This window comes from Manihot esculenta, chromosome 1 (assembly GCF_001659605.2).
Source record: "Manihot esculenta cultivar AM560-2 chromosome 1, M.esculenta_v8, whole genome shotgun sequence".
NCBI lineage: Eukaryota > Viridiplantae > Streptophyta > Magnoliopsida > Malpighiales > Euphorbiaceae > Manihot > Manihot esculenta.
The window spans coordinates 33571146-33587707 of record NC_035161.2 but is presented as its reverse complement, the minus strand read 5'-3'; the positions used below and the strand labels follow the sequence as shown (position 1 = coordinate 33587707).

Below are 16562 nucleotides of genomic sequence, written 5' to 3'. Positions count from 1 at the left end.
TTTTTCTAGGTGAATTTGTTACCCAGAAGTTTTTTTTTCAATTATGATTTATTTTTCTAGAATTATTTTGTAAGTTCCTTTTGGTTATATATCAAAACTGTTAAACTCACATATTCAAAGCTGTTGTTGTTTTCTTATTACTATATTTCTGAATGTGGGAGCTCCTTTATTATAAGAAATTTATGGGTCGTTGCAAGATTGTGGGGAGCAAAACGGTAATGTGCAATAGAACTGTACTTTAGTGCAAAACCTGAATCGTCATCTGTTGGACAGTGTAAGGAGATACAGACAAAAATCGATTTCGAATCGAACCGAACCGAACCGAATCTGTTGGACAGTGTAAGGAGATACAGACAAAAATCGATTTCGAACCGAACCGAACCGAACTAGTTCGGTTCGGTTCGATTCGGTTTTCTATTTTATTTGGTTCGGTTCGGTTTACAATTTGAAATAATTCGGTTAAATCGGTTTTGGCCATTTCGATTCGGTACCGAACCGAACCGACCGATGCACACCCCTAAATGTATATATACCTTCCATGGCAAGCATTTTTGGTGATCATCTGCACCTTATTAAAAAATTCTCTAACATTGTGTTCACTTTAATTTTCAAACTAAAATTATATAAAATTTAATTAAATTATATAAATTATGGCGTTTGATTTGATAATTCAATTAAATGTGATATAATTTATGTTTAGTCTAATTCTATAATTGAAACTATTTATTCTCAATTTCTAAGTGAAAAAAAAATCATTACTAATAAATTTGTAAAATCATTAATAATATATGGATAAAATCAAAAGATATTAATATGTCAGGTAATTTTCACTCAGTCACTCAAATTTTAATATATTTTCATTTTAGTCATTTATTTTAATTTATTTCTTAAAATTTCTTAAATTTCAATTGAATTTTCATTAAATTCCTTCTTAATTATAATTGCAAATTTTCAAGTTAACATGAATTAATAAAAAAAAAAAATACTATGTTCTATTATTTATTTTATATTTTTATTCTTTTTCTATCTATAAAATAAAAAAAATTACCTATTTTCTCTTTCTCTTTTTCTCTCCCTCCTAATAATATATAATTTTATTTTACAATGTATAAAAAAATAGAAAAATTTAGAATTACTTAAAATTATTATAGCTACTTATAATAAAAGAGAAAAAAATTAAATAAAATAATTTTTTTAAAATCAATACTCCTTATACCTTAATTAATAAAAAAAAAACTAAAAGTAACATCACCTTCCTAATAATATCACTTATTGCATTTTTTAAAACAAAATCAAAGGAATATAATATATATATATATATATATATATATAATTTATTATTTTAAAATATTTTAAAATTTTAAATTTTAAAATCTTATTCCACAATAATAAAATATTACTTATTTAAAATTAATTTTATTATAAATATGTATAAAATTACGTAAATAACAATTTAAAAAACTTATTCATTAACCTTTAAAATAAAATGATAAAAAAATAAATAATTTTTTTAATAAAATTTTATATTGTTATTTAAAATAAAAAAATATTACATATTTAAAATAAATTAATAAATAATATGTACATTAAAACTTGATTTATAAAATTATCTAAAAATTATTCATTAATATTTAAAATAAAATTGTATATAATTAATATTTTTATTATTAATACATTTTTTTAGTGTGATTCAGAAGTAAAATATAAAAATAATTAAATTATTAAAATAAAATAATTAATAATTAATCATTTATGTGAATAAATACATAAAAAAATAAAATAAAAAAGAGAAAAGAAAAAAATGGAAAATGGATGATAAGAAAGATAGAAAAATATATTTTTTAAATTTATGTTAATCTGGAAACTAGCGGAATTTAATGAAAATAAATTAAAGTGTTTAATGAAAATAAGTTAAAATGCGAAGAATTTTAAGAAAAAAATTTAAGTTGAGCATCTAAATTAAAAATTTACTAAAAATTGATTGATTTTTGATGAAAATTATCCTGTCTCGTAATTTTAAAATTATAAATCAAAAATTAATTTTTTTACCTTGGACATATAACATCATCAACAATTTCAGTTCTTAAAATTTTAACTCATCAAAATTAAAAGTTACTCTATAAAACATGCCGTTAGCTATGAATACTTTTTCAATAATTCAACATTTTAATTCTTAAAATTTAATTTCTATAAATTTATAAATTTCTTTCTCAAAAAATTAAATCAATAAAATCTTATTTATAAATTAAAGTAACAAATTAAAAATCATAAACTTACTCTCCATAAATAAATAAAAATTTTAATAAATTTAATATTTTAATTTAATAAATATAATAAAAATAAAAATAAAATATTTTTTCAATCTTAAAATATTTTTTTTCTATTTTTCAAATCGAACGTCTTAATTTTTAAAATTTAATTCCATCAAAATTTTTTAAAAAATTAAAATATTAAATTAAATCTCTATAAACAAATAAAAATTTTAATAAATTTAATATTCAAACTCAATAAATATAAGAAAAATTAAAACTAAAATTTAATAAAAATTACATGATTTTAAAAAAAATTTAAATTTTGATGAAATTAAATTTTAAAGATAAAAGTGTTGAATTTTAAAAATATAGGGATAAATTTATTAATTATATTATATTTTGAGAATTAAAAAATATTTTTTAATATAAATAAATGAAAAAGAAAATGCAAACCTATAAAAACAATGCAAAGCATTTCAGTTTTACTCTTACATAGAGTAGGTGGCTACCTACTTTGGATACTCCTTTTCTGAAAATACTCCTTACTATTATTCAATGTATAAAATAATATAAAAAAATTAAAATAGTGTAATAATTTATTGAAATATTTTTTTAATTAATTATTATAATAAATGATAATCGAGTGAAAAATATTAATATATGTATTTTAGTCGCAAAATATTTTTAAATCAATTTTATATAATTCATTTTAAATTCTAATCAATTCTATAAAATATTAAATTTTAATTATTATTTAAATCAAAACACACCAAATATGAGTTTGAATTGAAATACATAAAATTTTAAAAATTAAAATCGAAACAAACATGGCTTAACATTGGTAGAAAATAATCCTTTTTCTCTTTTGGTACAGTGGATCTTCTGCCCAATTCATGTGTATCGTTATTTGTTAAGGAGATTTACAATTTCATTTTTAGATGTTATTATTATTAATAAATTAATTTTTATATTTTAAAAAATTTATCAAAATATCTTTATTTTTTTTGTTAATAAAATAATTTTTTTTTATTATTTTTTATTAAAAGTAGAGAAAAATGTTTGAGAAAATTTTTAAAATTTAATTTTATTCTCAAATAAAATTTTTATTTAATTATTAGATATTGCTATTATTAACAAGTTTATTTTAATATTTTTAAAAATTTATTAAAATATTATTATTGTTTATTTTCATCAATAAAATACTATCTATCTTTTTTTATATCTATTAAAACGTTATTATCGTTTATTTTTATCAATGAAATATTTATTCTCTATATTTTTAAAAATCTATTAAAACGTTTTTATATTTTATCATATCTATTAAAACGTTTTTATTATTTATTTCCATCAACAAAATAATTTATATTTTTTCTCATATCTATTAAAATATTCTTATTATTTATTTTCGTTAATGAAATAGTCTATGCTTCTTCTCTTACTCCTCCTACAAAAAGAAGGAAGAAAAAAGAAGGAAAAAATAATAATGATGGAGGAAAAAACAAACACAAGAAGAGGAAGAAAATGATGATGAAGAAAAAGAAAAAGAAGAAGAATTATTTTATAAAAGGAAAAATTGAAATGAAATTAAAAAATAAATGAAAAGAATAACTATTTTATTAACGGATAAAAAATGAAGAATGTTTTAATATATTTTTAAAAATATAAAAATTAATTTATTAATAATAAAAATATCTATTAACTAAATCCTAAATCTTCCTATTTGTTATGGGTTGATTTTTATATTATGAATATTTACCTTTGGAAAAAAAAAAAATCTAATAACTGCCGGTTTTGATGAATCTATCCGCCTATATGATGTTGCCGGTGCAACGTAAGCCTCATGTTTCCACCTTGCAAAGCCAGAAAATGAAGAGACCAAGCACATCAGCAAATAAATATTTCCACCCATGTACGACCAAACACAACAGTAACCCAAATTCAAGCCTCCATCCAAGGGATCAGCAAATCCCTACTAGGCCCAACAAATAATTAACATATCCACTCCCGAAAGGATCTAATCAAAGGATCAAATCAACCAAGTTGGAGTCTTGAGCAAAATTCCACACTTCTGCCGCAAAATAAAAGAACAGAGGTGGTGTGGGCTATCAACATTGAAGAAGGACCAATACAAAGTTGAGATGAAGGATACGAGACACACAAACACCCAATCACCCTGTGCTGAGATGCGAGATTCAGCAACCTCTTTCATTTAACAAAGTGGCTGCAGAATTAATTTGTCTAAGCATGAAATTCAGGTTTGGAAAAAATGTAATTCCCAGCTGCTCACCCACCGAGATATCTGCACCGCTTCCTCATGTGGGTCTAAGTTCTTTTTTTGCACAGTACATTTTTGCCTATGTTCACCACATATGTGATACGCGAAGCTGTTAAGCCACGGAACTGTTTAATCCTTCTATGAACTTGGAAGTAGTGAAATTGCTGCTTGAGTGGAGTTATTTGTATTCATATAAACTGGCATATTTATCTTTGTACTTTACTGTAATTGCTGTATATGTTCTAATCTATTGCCATGAGTTACTGAGCCATCAATAGCAAAAGGTATGGGGTTGATCTGGTTTGCTTTACTTCTTATCCTACAACTATTATGTACTCCTCAAAAAATGGATGGTACAGGGACGGTAGGTTTGTCAGAATGACCTTTGCATTGTAATATTTTGTTGTTAGGATAATTTGTTTTATTTGTTAAAAACAAATAATTCATTTATGCATGCATCATCTCAATCCCTCGTTTGAATTTTGTAAGAATTCAATTCAGATTATTTATTTTCCTGCAATTATCTTAGAATAAAAGAATTCAATTCTTTTTAACTTAAAAAGTTTTCATCAAAGATGAAATCATGCATTATTTTTCTAGAATTCATTTGAATTCTTTTTCTTGTAAACCAGGAATGTGTTTAGATTATTTATATGGTTCCATTGTTTCAGAATCCCTGCGACTTTTCTCATTGAATGATAACAAGTACTTGTGGTATTTTAAAGGTCATCATGACAGGTATTTTCCTAGAACTGACCTTCAGTTCCACTTTGATGTAAACATTATCCTTATTTATGTCTAGAAGTGACATTTCATGAATTTATTCAAAGGGTTGTCTGACTGAGTTTGTGGTCTCCTAAGGAATGCTTTATCTCTGGTTCCTAGACTGAATTATTCTGCTTTGGGATCAACGGGCTGAAAAGGGTAAGGTTAATATTTTGACATAGACACTCACCCCAGAAAACAAGCTTTATTATATGCAAGGCAATCCTGCTACAGCATATGGTGATCAAGGGCTAAACGGCTAATATTTGCAATTGCCATTTTCTTTTCGTTGGTTTTTTTTTTTTTTTTTTTTTGGGGGGGGGAATACATAAGATTGTTTGACATTAGCAAGTGTAAAAAGGTCAGACTATAGATCTAATGAAGTATGGAGGGCTAAGTACTACAAAGTTTTTCCATCCCTTCACTGCTATTTGGCATGTACTTAATTGTTGAAAAGCAATTCGTTTTAGGGCTCTTTTGACATCTTTCCTGTTCAAGGGGATGTATCCAATGCAATGACGGGAGACTTATGCTCTTGACAACTATGGATGGGCACTCATGTCCTTGATTCATTTTGGGGAACATTTGTAAGTCCAGTGCTTAAAAACTTTCACCTAAAACTTCCTTTAACATGCTTCTATGTTCTCTTTTATATTAGTTATTCACATATAATGCAAGCCATTTTCAATGACTTCTACATTATGGGGGGGCATCTTTCAGCCCTGAGGGATTGTTTGTCTATCAGGTATTGCATCTGCCATCAGTTCACTTGGAGGACAGTAATTTGAATATTTTTGGCTTATTTTCTTCCTCTTTAGTTGGTTGATGCCTTTAAATATGTTTGTTCAAATGATGATGTGTCCGATTGGACCTTAATTTTTCTTTAGGTGCATGACCAAATGACTGATCCTCTCTCCTTTTCATTTTTTTTTCTTCTGCTTTTTTTTTTGGTGGAGAGGCATTGCTGTGGTTTTGAAATGGATGCGTTTTGGGTGAACCTATATGGAACAATCTCTTGGGTTTCATTAATCATTTGTGGCTTGGAATGAAGAGCACTCTTAGAGAATGGAATATATGTATTCTTGCAATACCTGGCATAAGATAAGTATTCAATGGGCCCATTCCTACAAGTGAAGTGGCATTTCACTTACTATGGAGCCCAAATTTTCTTTGGTTTTAGAGAAGCCTACCTGTTTTTACTCCTAATAACTCTATTGCTTCTGATATCTTGACAGGTTCAGGTGATGGTCGTGTCCATTGTAAGGAGTGGGAAAGAAGTACGATAAACCACTTTCTCTTGCACCCTAACACTATCTCTCTTTACACCGTCATATTTTCCATTTCAGAATGAGCTAATATATAGCATCCCTTAAATTGTTAACAGTATATCAGTCGCGTAGAGTTTTGGGGGAATATGCACTTGACATTTCCAACACATTCAAAAGGAGCTGAAATTTTCAAGCTCTTGCTATTGTGCCTTCCAACTGAATTTATTTTGTGGAGCCTCTTAACTAAGTCTGACATTGTTGGATACAGATTTAACAGTAACAAATGGATATTGCTTGAATACCAACACTTTTTGAGTTTTTGAATTCTGCTATGTCAATTGCTGATGCCTGTATACTAAAACAATTTTGTCAGACAGAATATAGTTTTTATGCCTATAACCTAGTGTTTTGACTTTTGAGAATTAATTACCTAAGGTTGAGTCCTGGTGCTTCTTAAGGTTACATTGGTTATTGTGTCCTTTCAATTTGCATGTATTTAGGCCATTATATGTTTGTTGCTGTTGAATTATTCAACAAGACCAAATTGATTTGTTTAGGGGCTTAATAAAAAATATTTCATTTGCTCGGCATGATAGCAAGTACTTGAAAAGTTAAAGAGCTTTTTTGCCTTTGATATCTTATTTCCAAGAATTAATGGGCGTACAATGCATGAATCAAGGATTAAATAGATTATCAATTCTTTTGTTTGATGTGATTTATGTTGAATTTTAACTTAAAATTTCTTAAGATACCCTGTTGTGTGAGGGTTTGGATTTTGGAAGAAGCATATGTAAATTAATTTAGTTGTGCCATCTTGAAACAAGCAGTGTAGACATTTAGAGTTCAGGCCCTTCATGGGGAAGAGCACAGGTGTGGAATATCATTGAGATTGTTTCCTTTCTAGTTGAGAAAGCAGAAACTTGTAAGTTTAGTCAGAACGTACATCAGATTTCTCAATCCCTTCCAATACTAGCAATATAAACTAGATGTGATTTCATTGTCTTCTAGTCAAACTAACTGCTCAGTCCCGTTGATATTCTACATGAGAATGGTACAGCTTTTGATTTACACCTAAAATATCAAATGTGGACAACTTTCATCTGTCTTGATTTATTATTTTATTATATTTATTAATTATTTTTATTGCTTGTTAGTAGACGGGTAACATGTTTTCTGCACCATGCAGGTTGCAAGTTGGATGACTTATGAAACTGAGCCTCATGTTATAACATGATGGGCCCCTGGGAGTCTTCTGTTTGCGACTGAGTCTTCTGAACTATCATTTTGGATTCTAGACTTGTCTAAATTGGCAGCTCATGTTGGAAGGATGTATAATTACCCCTGTTAGGCCCCCAAAATATTTCTAAGCATCAAGCGGTCCCGAGGTTCCCTATTGCTACAATGAACTTATTGGTGGACTTTGGAGTTGCTGCCAACTCTTCTTTGTACTCTCTTGCCTCTTCTAAAGTAGTTGGTATCCACCCAACGGACAGGCAGCTATGCTTTGTACAGAATTTATCTATTAACTTAAGCATTTGTATGTTAAGGTTGTAGATGATCCAGTTGCGTGCTGACCTATGTAGGGTAAACATCATATCAGTGGGGTGGCCCTAAGGTAGTATGTCAAGGCTCAGGTATTGAAACATTTGTACAATGTTTTGATCATATAGTTATTAGTTATACGATGTTTTCTGTTGGAATACAATATCACACCTTCTACCACAACTTCTGATTAGCATCTGGATTCCTGTCTATAGGCACACTGATCGCTAATGTCAAGGATTGATTCTGTTAATGACAGTGCTTAGTTGACTAAACAGTAATATTTCCTTTTTCCCTGAAGCTCACTTGCATGTTATCTGTAGATTTATCAAACTCAGGCATTTGTGTATATGAGTAGCTGTTCTTTACTTACATTTGTGATCATAGAATAGAGCTTAGTGCATCGAGTCAGTGTGCATCTTGACCACTCAAGGTTGTTTCGGAAACTTCGCAATGACTTTTTATCTATCCATTGCCCCTCTCCCAATGGGTTATGTCACAGCTGCCATGTATCTCCAAATCACAACATGGAAACTCGACCAAATTAACTAGTTTTATGTAGGGGTTATATGTAGGAATAATGTATTTTGCTTAATTTCCTGGGGATTGTGTTGAGCATATGTGATGCTATGGGAGCAAAAACTTGGAATTTTCTATATTTTGTTGCGGCTTTAAGTTGTGGCCATGGAAGAAATCACAAGAACAGTTTTGTGTTTAACCTTGATCACCTAATGACACAAGGTTTTGTTCTGATTGGCTTTCATAATTACCTAGAATTTTTGCACATTATATGCATATAATCGAATGCAAGCTCTCAATGATATAAGAATAAGGATGGGGCAGGTTGGTCAATCCAAGAGTCCAACTGAGGTAAGAAGTCAATAAAAACTTGGAGGCAAAGTTAGTCTCTGTTGATGAGTTTCGGAGGGAAACTGTTAAGAGTTGTAACTGCTGAGCTGAGTTGTTAATGGAAGTTATTGAATTTGAGAGAGTGTTAGTATTAAAAGAAGAGAGAAGTCTTGTATTGACATCCTGTTTTTTATCAATAAAATACCAATCTTCTTCTCTTAATCCTTTCTCTTCTGCTTTCTTCTCTTCTTGTTCTTTTCTAATTTCTGTTTCTCAATTCTGGGAATAGCCACAGTTAAAGTTTCTATGCTAATACTGGGAAGCATAGTTGAAATAGGTTTCTAATCCACAGAAGCTGCTAAAATGCAAAAATTGAGGTGCTATGAAGAGCTTCCAAGTATAGGGAAGAGGAGTACTGAGAAACTTCGTTGAGGAGATATGGAACATCTATATTACAAGAGAGACTTCTCTACAAAAATATGAGGTAGGTATTTTATCCAATAATGTTAAAACTGAGGTGGTATAGTTAGTGGTATATTATATGTAATAACTAGTTTATGTTTTAAATTCTTGAACCAAAATTAAGAATGGTTAGCCTGTGTGGAAAATTTGTTATCTTGCTGTTCTGTAAACAGAAGGCTTTTATGAGTAATAGATCATTTGTTGAAAAGCCAAATATTGAAAAGTATTTTGAGCTAAGATGAAAGGGGATAAGAAGAGGCATTCACTCATTGTCTAGTATATATAAAGCAATTTATGTACAACAAACATGCGTATACAATGGCAGAAGTTTGAAAATAGCAGTTACTGACCAAAATAGCAAGAAAACAAACTAGGATTGAGCCCTTAGGACTCTTTTTTCATGAAATTGGCTGAAAATCATGATCCCATGTCATGCCTCACATTACTGGTATAGGACATTACGTAGTTGAAGCCTGAAAAAGCTTTGAAGATCTGGTTGGATCCACAGCTAAATCTCTTTATAGTCCGGCAACCAGGAACAGAAGTATTGTCTATAGTTTCCTATTTCTCCTTTATCTACCAAAAGCTGAAGGCCCCACATAACATTAGGGTCACTCTCATTGCCATAAACTATGTAAAATTTTGTCAAACCAAATAAAGGAATGCATCCATTATCCAAAATCTTGTTGATCCACGGAGGCCTTTTCCATCATATGAATCTCGTCATAGTGTGGGTCAAGAAAATTTGAAGACAAATAAATAGTTATTGGTTTGTCTTTGTAATTCCATGAAAAATATTTTTTACATATAAGAAATTTTCCACGAATAATTAACCAGAGTCAAGAAAGGCCAGAAACTCTGAATTACATTTAGAAAAAAAAAATTGTTAGAGAAGAAGTTGCCCTCTTCCTAATTAAAATAATTTCAGAAAAATAAAAAGGAAAGCAAAGCATTTAATTATTATTTACATGATACGGAAGGGGCTCAAACTCCAAAATATAAAGAAGAGAGAAGAGAACTGTAAAGGGTGAAGGTGAAGCCGCAAAATACGCGGGAAGAAAGGAGTAGGTTGTAGTGTAGAAATGGAAAATGAGAGATAGGGTAATGATTAGTGGGAATTTTTAGGGTTAATGTTATAGACTATACACTATACCTTAAAACTGTGAAAGTAATGCCCTACCCTCTCTCTCTCTCTCCCTTTCCTCCGAGATTGTAGTGTACCTTCTTTCAATTTTTATATTATTCTCAATCTTCACATGCTTTTGTTTTAGAATATGTTCGTTTTAATTTCGCACCACTTTCTAAAATTCTATTCAATTTCATACTTTCTACTTAAAATGGATATTAAAGAAAAAACCAATAATGAATAAGTAGTAATAATGTAATTCAGTTGATAGTGATAATAGTAGTTAGAGTTGATTTTAAGATTGTAGGCAATGAGATCGAAATTATTATGTTAAAGCTCAATATATAAAGATGGTAATGACTAATGATTTTTATTCATGTGAGATATCCGCTAAACATATTTCATTTTTAGTGTCACTGCTTGATTTCATGATCTTTTACGAGTTTGATTTCCCAATTATCAAATTTTATTCTTTTATTAAAGAGACTGCAGTTATATTCAAAATAAACTCTGCTTTACTAAGAAATGAGCTGTAATTGTTTCTACTTGTATTGACATGTATGTCGTTGAGAGGTTTGAGAGTGTCATGGATGCAACCTCGTATTGAAAATGCTGCGAGTGAGGCTTCAATAACTAAGCGTGAGAATCAATGAGTTTAACTCATTAACGAGACTTCCTTAATATACGTAAGTGCAACAAACCCAAAAGTGCAATATGTAAATAATTACATATTTTCCTAAACTTTATATATAATTACATAATTTTTTTTACCATAATAATTAATACATAACTATAACATATATAAACTTGTTATTTTCAAACCAGAGATAAATAGAAAGATAAAAGGTTTTAGCAGGCTTAATGTCAAATTTCAATCATTGAAATGAAGGAATGAAAACCCTAAAAATATTAGCAGGAGCTTTCCTGATTCACTGAAAAAGAAATCAATTTCACAGGAGCTTCACGTTCCACATTTTCATTATCACATATGCATCAAGAAAACCCTATTTAGCAGCTATAGCTTAAGCTCCGTAAATTGTAGGACAGCTCCATTACTGATTTGATTACTCATCTTCAAAGGGACCCACTCAAAATCTCTGTCTTCAAATCACAACTCCACGCTTTGCCAGATTTTTCAAACATCTTCAATGCTGCCTTTGAAAGTTCCTCTCCGTCTTTCATTTATAATTACATATTTATTTAGCGAAGGTGACAGGAAAACCATCTACACAAAGCGTATGCATGCACCGTTTGATCATGATCTTCTTCTTTATGGTGAGTTTGATCTTTTCTTAAGTGAAGAACGTGACTCCTGTATCCCAGTAGTAAATTAATGGATATTCTACAACATTGATTATTATTTGTTTTTACTTTAATTGCAGATATTGTTAGGATTTAACGCCTGAAACCTCATAACTCCAGCAGCAACAACAACGAACAAAAAGCAATCAGCACGAAATCAGAGGGCCAACAAACAATCAACAACCAAAAAAGCAAATTCCCCCTTAATTTACTGCTCCAATGAGCAACTCAAAGCAAAGCTATCAGAAATCAGAACAGAAACATGAGATGAGACCATCATCCCCTAAATACATTATTCCAACCACCATTAATAATTTATGCATGATAATCGTAGTCCACTAAATTATTAACTCAATAACTTCTTTCCTTACTTTTCTTTCTTTTTTTTTTCTATAAGTTGTAAAATAAATTTTATTAATAAAATTATCCAGCTTAAAAAGGTTTGATTGAAGTGAGACTCTTTCCACTGTTATTAACTGATTTCATTCTATGATTTTTTTTTTTTAAAAAAAAAAACTTATTTTTTTGTAAAGATTTAAAATGCAAAATTTTGTTAAAAGCCTTGTCTAGGTTTGAATATCTCAGACATCGAAAGTGATAATTCTGTGATGATATACTGGAAGTGTAGAACTAAATAATAATAAAATAAAAATATTATTGCCAAAAAAGAAAAACCCACAAGGTTAAGGTAAGATCATCACACTACTAAGTTCTTTGGCTGTCAGTACACGTCAAGCTCACAACAGCATTAATTGAAGTTCTAAACAAGTGCCAAAGCAAGAAAACACCACAGGCTTAATAGCACATAGCACCCATAATTAACTGCTAATACCTAAATTAAGCTAGTAATTACAATGACATTTGATTAGTATTAAGTGGGTGATTAGATTAGATGGAATCCCGTGCCTGCCCATTGCTGTAAGAGTTGAGGCTAAGTTCGAGGGAAGTACGCGAAGCGTTGTTTCCATCGTCAGAGCCATAGCAGTAGTTTTCGGAGTAGCAGATGGGGTGGTGCTTCATGTTGCAGAAGCCATTGATGTCTTCTCTCTGGGTAGGGAAGAGAGGGAGGGTTTCAATCCCTGGAGTTGCTTCCTCTTCTTGATCTTGATCTTGTTCTTCATCTTCTAGGGTTTCATTAGTTGATTTTTGCTTGTCAAAGAGAGAGTAGGATGAACAGTAGGGATCAATGCCAACCCACCCACAGTTGGGGCTCATGGATCCACCAACACCACCGTTGGCAGTAGCTGATATTGAGCAGTCCTGGTTCAGGAGAAGATGAAACCGGGTTCATTCTTACAGCTCAGAGATAGAGTGTGGCTTGGGTTCAATGTACAAACATGGTTTTTTAGTTAAGAAACCACAAGTTTCAGCCTTTTTATGGATATTTGAAGAAGAAAATGCTTTTTGAATATTCAGAAACAATATATTCGCATGGATATACATAGATAGATACACATATAGGGGTAACTTTTATGTTGTCTTCTTGCCATTTTGAAAAGTAGCAAAAATTAGTAGAAAGGCAAGAGCATAAGTGCACCAACTTCATCAATAACTCTATCAAGACACAAAAGTCACAAAACTTTCTATGGTCATTATTTACCACTTACCCTAAAACTCTTCTCCATGGTTACAGATCCATACCCATAGTTTCCCATCTGTCCAACAGGAAGCCCAGCAGCTGAGGATGGAGATGCAGAAGAAAACCCTGTAAATCAGAGACACACACATGAAAAAATGAAGAAAAAATGGCAAGAAATAAAAGGAAAAAAGAGAAGAGAAAGAGGGATTAAACCAACCAGGAGCAATGTTGGGGTATTTGTTGTGGAAGGAATAGTCTTCAGGCTTCCAACTAGAAGCATTCGAAACAGTTCTTTGTTGCATGGGGACATCAGTGGTGAACCTTTTCTTCTGCCTCTCACGAGCTTTATGGTTCTGAAACCAATAAAAGACATTCTTGCCTTCAATCTTACCGTACTGTCTAAGCCTAGCAGATATCCTCTGAATCTGCTCTGCACTTGGGGACCTAACTCCACTGTTGTAGTAAAGGTCCTTCAATATTCTTATTTGGTCAGTTGTGGGAGTCCACCTAGTACTGCTTTGCCTGCAAAGAAAGTTTCCTTTGGCACCGCTGCTATTGTCATCGTTTGGTTGTTGTTGGTTTTGCTGCTGCTGCTGTTGTTGTTGAGGTTCCATGATGGATTGAAAAAGAAGAAGAAAACAAAGGGAAGCAACAAAGCAGATTAAGAAAGAGTACACTGAGAGAAAAGAGAGAAAGAGGGCATGAAATGGAGCTAGAAAGAGTGAGGGATATGAGTTATTAAAGGGTAAGAAGAGGCACATGGAGGAGACGAAGAGGATATCAGAGAAATATCTGAGAGAGAAGGACTGAAGTTGACAGAGAAGGGTTCATAAAAAGGTAAGGGACAAAAGAGGGCTTGGAAAGGAAGGGTATCAGTGGAATTACTTGGATCAAAAGGCATGACGAGGTATGATTAAGCAGTCTTCGGCCTTTCTTGATAGAGAGAGAGAGAGAGAGAAGTTGAAATGTATAGAAGTGATATATTGGATTGGAAAGAAAGAAAGAAAGAAGAGAGAGGCTTCTGAATGAATGAATGAATGTCATAAAAAAATGTTGTGTGATTTAGAGGTCATGAGAGGAGGGCTATTCTTTTAATGGAGATATGGTTCTGTCTTCCATCAGGCCAAAAAACCAGACTAGAAGATATTCTTTTGTACTCATTAGAGGGATTCCTGGGGCAAAACTGTAAAATGGCATTTTGCCCTTGAATGGGACCCAAAACAAAGGGAAATATGTTAAGGGTTATTCAAGTGTAGATATATAGAGGGGTGTTTCTGATCATAGTTACTAGGAGCCACCTTTATGTCACAATCTTTTCCATTAGAGTCTGTGTGTTTTAGTGCTTTCATTACCCTACATCTCAAGCTCTCATATCCTCTGCAAGAATTCCAGGGATTTTTAAGCTTCTCATTGGGTATGCTATGGCCTTGGAGACTAGGGGGACCGCTGAATTCTATAATGTGCAGTGTAAAAGCAAACCCTGCCTTGGCAAGTACACATCTTTTATTTATTTTTTCTTTTTTTCAAAAAAAAAGGGGAAAGAGGAAACTGTAAAAGAAGAAGATGTTACATCTAGTGAGCTTAAACATTCAATAAAAGGAAACAGCTTGGACTTGGCAAGAAATCCTTATTTTCCTCTCAACCCATGGATTAATATAATCACATATTTGAGTTGAAACTAATAAACCCACTTTTAATTCAGAGAGAAAGTAGATTGAATGAATGTAGCACCATGTGTAAGAAAACTTATTTCAGTATCTTTTGTAGCTTAGCAGGCTCCCAGAAGTAAATGCAAGAGAGAGCAATAAAGCGAGGCGCAAGGGTTTCTGAAGCTCTTGCATAGAAGAAGACCATCATGTATAGCTCCATCATTCTCTCTGGCGTTTTCTTTCCCCCAAGTATGCATGAACGTCCATCGAAAACTATCCATATACTGCATGAGGCTTTGTCATCTCTATTACTCTTTCAAAGAGTGAGCCACATTTTCACTGCCGAAAGTTTCTTCTCACTCTTGCTTTACATGGGAACATTACAATCAATTTTTCTGACCACAATAAGTGCCACACGTATACTTCTCCATTTCCTGATACATTAATATTACACCCTTTTAATTTGTTTTTGCAAAAACCCTTCTCTCTTTCCAAAATATCCACTGCTTTTGCTTTTCTTTTCTTTTCTTTTCATATTCACAATTCTTGAAAGGGAGATTCTTAGTGGTGTTTCTATAAGCCATTTTAAGCAAAAATATCGAATTTCATGTTAAGTAGTCAAATGAAATTTATTGTACACCGTCTAATTTAAATTTTTGAGTATATAGAAATATCAGTATAACAAAAAAAAAAAAAACTTGAATTGAATTAATTGTTTTGTGTACTAAATGTTGGCCCTATTAGTGTTAAATTGCTGATGCATAGAATTGTAAAAATAAAATCAGTGAGATTTTTCTTTTAAGAAAAAGAAAAGTTATATATTTCATAAATAATAAACAAAGTTTACAATACTTAAATGGGTTTTTTTTTTTTTACATTCATCCTTTTTTTTTTTTCTTTAGAAAAAAATCCAAACAATTGAAATGAACCCTTATATTAAATTGAGGTCTTTCTGGTGATGAATACTTTTTTGTGTGTTTGGATCCAAACAATTGTTGATCGATGAAAATGATTGTCCTGCACAATTTTATTTCTCCAGATATTATTCATTATTTTTAGGGTTTTTAAGAAACTTATCTTCACATTTTTTTTGGAAATAAAAAAAAAAGATAACTGATCTTAAAAGCCTATGTATGATAGGCAATTTCATGATAATGAAACTAAAAATAAATTAATAATTTTAGAATTATTTATATTTTACTTTAATTTTGAAATTATTTTTATTTGATAATTTTTCGGTGTCCCGAGTGTCAAAATAAATAATATATATATATATATATATATATATATATATATATATATATAAATTTAAAAAAAAAAAAAACTGGAGTTTTAATAAAATAAAGAAAAAAATTATAGTACAATCTCAGAAAACATATCCCTAGTGGCAAAACCAACTTAAATCCATAAAATGAGTTATTATCAATTAGTTATTATCTTACTAAAAAAGACTGATTTTTCGTTTTAAATCCATTATTAACAGCAAAATTTCA

General features: G+C 30.6%; 1 protein-coding gene and 1 long non-coding RNA gene across 9 annotated transcripts; one reads left to right on the top strand and one right to left on the bottom strand.

The window, feature by feature from the left end:
* Nucleotides 1-4074: 4074 nt before the first annotated feature.
* On the top strand, nucleotides 4075-8377 carry LOC110601900. 8 transcript variants are annotated; one of them, XR_002485907.2, is made up of 4 exons: nucleotides 4076-4568; nucleotides 5199-5879; nucleotides 5951-6569; nucleotides 7747-8377. It is a non-coding gene; the product is annotated as an uncharacterized LOC110601900 (long non-coding RNA). The 8 variants fall into 8 exon arrangements; XR_006351372.1 differs by having other exon boundaries at nucleotides 5160-5265; nucleotides 5389-6569; XR_002485904.2 differs by having other exon boundaries at nucleotides 4077-4568; nucleotides 5199-5265; nucleotides 5389-6569.
* Nucleotides 8378-12504: 4127 nt separating this feature from the next.
* Nucleotides 12505-14321, bottom strand: LOC110611794 (protein WUSCHEL). Its single transcript, XM_021752278.2, has 3 exons — nucleotides 13638-14321; nucleotides 13449-13546; nucleotides 12505-13101 (listed from the first exon to the last, which is right to left on the bottom strand). Exons 1-3 carry the CDS (start codon nucleotides 14179-14181, stop codon nucleotides 12730-12732), a joined length of 1014 nt encoding a protein of 337 aa, XP_021607970.1. The 5' UTR covers nucleotides 14182-14321; the 3' UTR covers nucleotides 12505-12729.
* Between the last annotated feature and the right edge of the window lie 2241 nt (nucleotides 14322-16562).